The sequence below is a fragment of the Trachymyrmex cornetzi genome, unplaced genomic scaffold (assembly GCF_001594075.2).
Source record: "Trachymyrmex cornetzi isolate Tcor2-1 unplaced genomic scaffold, Tcor1.1 scaffold757, whole genome shotgun sequence".
NCBI lineage: Eukaryota > Metazoa > Arthropoda > Insecta > Hymenoptera > Formicidae > Trachymyrmex > Trachymyrmex cornetzi.
Window position 1 is genome coordinate 85,880 of NW_017300089.1, and position 5,937 is coordinate 91,816.

A 5,937-nucleotide genomic window follows, 5' to 3' on the forward strand; every position below is an offset into this window, starting at 1 on the left:
TAACATCAACCAATAGGAAAGATTAATCCAACCCAGGTTGGTGCAAACCCGATCGGGCCGAAAACGCTATTAACCAAATCGTTCAAGTTGGCTATTGGCCAACTTCACCGATTATGACCTAAAATAGCTTAGAACTTCTGACTTACGGCTTATGCTGGATTCACACTACATCCGATTTGCGTCGTACGACACTCTTCAACCAATCGGAAAACAAAATTCCGATGATACGAAGCAAAATCCATCGGAATTCTGTTTTCTGATTGGTTGAAGAGCGTCGTACGACGAAAATCGGATACAGTGTGAGGCGTCGTCTACAATACACGGAGTAAAAAGTAAGAGTAAGAAGTTGACCAATCACAGTCGAATGTGAGAAGAATAATCGACTGTGATTGGTCAATTTCTTACTCTTACTTCTTACTCCGTGTATTGTAGACGGGCCTTGAATCCAGCATTATTGTAGAAGGGCTGTAAGGCATAGTGCATAAGCGAATCAACCAATCAGAGTCCCTTATTTTCATCCCCACTTCTCGTTCTGTAGATCTTGCATAACGCATAAAGCATAAGACACAAGACGTCAAAAAATCCGTAAAGACAAACTTTTTATGCTATGCAGACATCATAAGCAACAGGAATACGAAGAATGCTTTCATTCTAGCCTGTTCTAACCTCGAAACGTGTGATAGATAAGTACGTTTAGACATCCCAGATAGGAATATGATGTATTTGTCATTATTTACAAAATTATATAATATAATGATATTGTATAATTATATAATATTATCTTATTTCCAATTGAGACATTCCAAATAGTACAAGCTTATGTACAAGCTTGTGCGTTGCTACACATTACGCTATGCGTTATGCCTTATGCATTATGCAAAAGTCTGTGTCGCGGTCTTAAGTCCGGATCTACAATAGGGTTTTAAGCCTTAAACCATAAGAAATGGGCGAATCACAGTCGCTTATTCTTCTCAGATTCGACTGTAATTGGTCAATTTCTTACGGCTTAAGGCTTAAAATACCTATTGTAGATCCGGGGTAATGGCCGTAGCACAGACTCTTGCATAACGCATAGTGCAAAGGGAATCAACCAATCGAAATTCTTTTTCATGGAATAGGAGGAAAGGAAAGATTCTGATTAGTTGATTCGCTTATATACACTATACATTATGCGATATGCAAAAGTCTGTGCTACAGCCTTAATTGTTCCAATCAAAATCCAGAAACAATCACATGCGAGAAAATGCGTTTCTGCTGTTAGTTCTGCCGGTTCCACTAATAAATATTGTTTTAATGCCTATCTACCAATAGAGGCCTGTTTTTTAAACTAAATTTCTTGCACCGTTCAGGTTTCTTCTTTTTCTCTTCATGTTAGAAAAAAGAGAAAAAATAAATCATGCACAAAAAGAAGTTCAGAAAGAGAACAAACCTAATATAAATTAATTTTAATCTCTGTTTAACTTAATTATTAGGTCTGTTTTTTCAGAGCTACACTCTGAATTGGTGCTTATTGCTGAACTTATTGCACTGGATTGTATCAGTTCAGAAAGTGCAGCAATAAAAAACAGACCTATTGTTTATTTTTTTTTGTTTCTGAAAATTAACCAAAGATAGAGAATAATTAAATCAAGATTAAAATTAACGTTAATAGAAATAAACATAATAATAAACAACAAAAAAACTCCAAAACCAGGGCGAATGAGAGTCAGAGTCATAATAATAAATTTGACCAACCTCCGATCAACTTAATTATATTGAGGAATATATTTATATCATTTTGTTATAACACAGATAAAATTATTAATTGTTTAATATATGGAAAATAGATCAATTAGGAGAAATAAAATACATATATAGTTTGAAATTTTTTTGCTTAGACAGAGCTTTAAACGATTCTATAGGTTGAAAGTGCGTGATCATCAAGTTTATGCCATTAATAAATCTGTTTCATCAGGAACAGACCAAAACATGCAAAAATAACATTCCATTAAAAATATAAAAGTAATTTTGATGTTTTACACAACTTTTTTTATAATTTCAAATAATTTTATTTTATTGAATAAAATGTTATATCTGTTTTTATGTATTTATATATTAGAGAATGTAAAAAAAACCTATAAATTGATTTCCGTTCTGTTTTTTTTATCATCCTTGGACGAAGATTCACTGTTGAGGGAGTTGTCATCCATTGTATTTGATTTGTCTAGTCCCATTTCTCTGTAGATGGTATTTTATCTGGCATACTGTTACTCACTGCTTTCGCTGCTTTTTTTTTCCTGATTCTCCGGTGCAATACGAATTTTTTATGAAAAAATGACAGCACTTGTAAGTCCATTTTTCATCTTGTCAGTAGGAACCTCAGATCGATATGTGATTATTTGGATAAACGTCCTCTTTGTACTTGGATCTTATCACTTGTCTGTTTTATCCTTTAATTATTTTACCGTACCTCAAATATTCAACATAGTGCTCAGTCTGCGTCAATAATAGAGCCTTTGGTGGTGCTTGGAGATGCTGTTTACTTCCATAACGCTCGATGACACTGTCATGTGCTTTGTCTTTCAATTTATCACGTTTCTTGTCATATTCCTGCTTCAATAATTCTAGTTTCGTAGACTCAGCCAATAAATGTATGTCGACTCCTTTTTCGTTTGCTTCCCAAGCAAATAATTGCGCAGCAAGCTGCTGCGTGTCTCCTGAGAAACGAACTGAGTTTTCACCTTTAAAGTCTACTTCACTTTCTGTATCTGCATAATTTGTCACGCATAGATCTAGTCTTTTAATCATAATATGCGGAGTTTGGTTCTAAATTGTGCAGATACTTGGCCGTGTCCTCTCGAATCCAGAGATTCTTCACAGTAATGTGCTGCTTGGAATCGACTTTTGTACCAGGCATGTCCACATCGTCTACATATTTATTTTCATCCTTGTCCGAATCTTGCTTGTCGTTTTCCTCCTCTGCATTGAGTTTCTCGGCAAGCATCTGCCTCTTGGCTTCTTCTATCTTTTGGTACTCTTTGACAATTGCTCTGTGCTTGGAAGGATCATCCGTCTCTCTTACCATTGTAGTTCACAGACAGTTCGGGTTGGATAAATTCATCCGGCGCTATCATGAAATTAGTGTACTTTGTGCCAACCCTACACAGTCTTTTCTTGTGAGTCATTGCGCCACAATTCTTACAAGCACCCTTACGATAGCCGTTCATGAGGTATCTACCTCGCGATTATACGAATCGTCTATTAAACTGTACTGCCTATGCTTTTCAGGTTAATGTAGTCGTTGGGTGCGTTCCGTTACTCGCATGATGCGCATAATGCATCGTTTATCCTTGTTGCTCACCAAATGTTAAACAAGGACAATGGATGCATCATGCACATCATGCGCGATACGGAACGCACTTTCTGATGCTTCAGAGTGGGACCTTGATGAAGGCCCGTCTACAATACACGGAGTAAGAAGTAAGAGTAAGAAATTGACCAATCACAGTCGATTATTCTTCTCACATTCGACTGTGATTGGTCAATTTCTTACTATTACTTCTTACTCCGTGTATTGTAGAAGACGCCGCAGAACCGAAGTACCATGGAGCAGTGTTGTTAAGTATGCCGCCTTTTTAGCACATGCGCACTATAGTACTAGTGACTTCTAGAGAAATCCAGTAATGTAAAGGATGAAAATCTGGCGGGGGCCGAAGCCGCGGGCTAAACTGTTCGTGGTTACGCGCGAGAATCGGAGAAAAGGCATATTCATTATATGTAATTTATTTCGCGAAAACAAGGAATCGAGAAGTACTAGACGAGTAAGATATAATATGTAGGCTGTGTTCCAAATTGACTGCCAGCACTGAAAATGCTACAGTTTACGTTGCGTGTACTATAAATTTTCAGTACTGGCAGTCAAATTTGGAACACAGCCGTAGAAGATAAGTATAGATTTGGCGGGATTTGGCAATATGTGATCACAGTGTAGATTACTTCCCAATAAGCAAGAAACATTTTGGAACATTTCAGTAACATTGTAGCAATGTTACAACGTTACTACAATGTTGCTGAAATGTTCCAAAATGTTTCTTGCTTACTGGGTTAACTTACATATATTGCCAAATCTCGCCAAATCTATACTTCTACATATTACATTTTACTCGTCTAGTGCTTCTCGATTCTTTGTTTTCGTGAAATAAATTATATATAATGTATATGCCTTTTCTCCAATTCTCTCGCGTAACCACAAACAGTTTAGCCCGCGGCCCCGCGCTTTCATCCTTTACATTACTGGATTTCTCTAAAACTCACTAGTACTGTAGTGTGCATGCGCTAAAAAGGCGGCATACCTAACAACACTGCCATGGAGTTGCGCTGACGTACTGCAGAATGTGCGGATTGATATCTTAAAGGCCGCAGCACACACTCTTGCATAACGCATAACGCATAGTGCATAAGCGAATCAACTAATCAGAATCTTTCCCTTCCTCACATTCCATGAAAAACAAGAACTGTGATTGGTCGATTCCTGTATGCACTATGCATTATGCGTTATGCAAGAGTGTGTGCTGCGGCCTTTAGTCCGGATCTACAATAGGAGGTTTTTAAGACTTAAGCCATAAGAAATGGACGAATCACAATCGATTATTCCCCTCGGATTCTACTATAATTGGTTAATTTCTTACGGCTTAAGTCTTAAAACATCTATTGTATATCCGAACTTAGACCGGATCTACAATAGGGTTTTAAGCCTTAAGCTATAAAAAATAGACGAATCACAGTCGCTTATTCTTCTCGGATTCGACTGTAATTGGTCAATTTCTTATGGCTTAAGGCTTAAAACACCTATTGTAGATCCGGGGTTACCCTCCTTGTCGATGGCCGCGAGGGTTGTATCAGCCTTCCTCGCTTCTTCAAGTTCTTTCGCTTTTCGCCAGTCTTTTCTGCTCTTCTTCCGCGGTTCATCGTCGAACGAACTCTTGTTCTTCAAGATGCTCGACATCGTTACGTTTACCGACGAACTGGCCATTTTTTCGATTCACTACTTAGCTTTTAAAGAGACTCATTTATTTACGTCTGAATATAAGGCTGTTTATGAGGTTAATTTTCTATTGACAGTAGCCAAAGTAGTGATGCGATGAGTCGAGTCCTGGACTCGTCAAACTCGATTCTTGAAGATACTCGAGCAACTCGAGAACCGAGCTGCGATCAACTCGAACTTCGAGTATTGTGCGAGTATTTACTGGGACTCAAACTTTCGAATCAACTCGAGTCGAATCGATTGGTTGATTGGCGCGTCAATGCAGTGATGGTACGGGCCGCTTTTCGTGCGCATGCGCGGCGTATGTGCTCTCAGTGAAGTATCTACGGGCCTGCGCACAATAGAGGAACAAGAATTAGATATTAAGATTTCAACCTATCAGAAACCGTGTATTCCGATGTAATCAGTTTCTGATAGGTTAAAATCTTAATATCTAATTCCTGTTCCTCTATTGTGCTCAGGCCCTAATACGAGTAAGAAGGAGTGCTGTAATCACCCATCAAATATAATATATTATATATTTTTATTTAATACAAATTTAACATTAAGAATAGGCTGAAAATAAGCTGGAAAAAAGGAAAGATAAGAATAACTTTATAAATACAATATTAATAATGACCTATAAGACACATTATTCTTAGAATGTTATGAATATAAAAAGGGTAAATAATATTCATACAATATTCTAAAAATATTGTGTGTTTATAGGGAAATAAATAGATTTATACTTACCTAAAACATTTCTAACCTCCTGTCTCCTGCCTCCGTTGAGCCCGTCAAAACTAGACTTTTGCGCCCATAATACAGACGCCCATGGCCACGGCCCAAGAAGACGAGACTGAGCCGGCTAAAGCGACTAGGCGAGCTCGAGACACCATTGGTTCACGTAAGTCTACCGATGCGCGTGCGCAAGA

The 5,937-nt window shown here is 37.7% G+C and overlaps 1 protein-coding gene across 1 annotated transcript; it reads right to left on the minus strand.

Annotated features, from left to right (window-relative positions):
- Window positions 1-2,133: 2,133 nt before the first annotated feature.
- Window positions 2,134-3,317, minus strand: LOC108768179 (pre-mRNA-splicing factor Slu7-like). Its single transcript, XM_018518509.1, has one exon. It carries the CDS (start codon window positions 3,062-3,064, stop codon window positions 2,780-2,782), a length of 285 nt encoding a protein of 94 aa, XP_018374011.1. The 5' UTR covers window positions 3,065-3,317; the 3' UTR covers window positions 2,134-2,779.
- Between the last annotated feature and the right edge of the window lie 2,620 nt (window positions 3,318-5,937).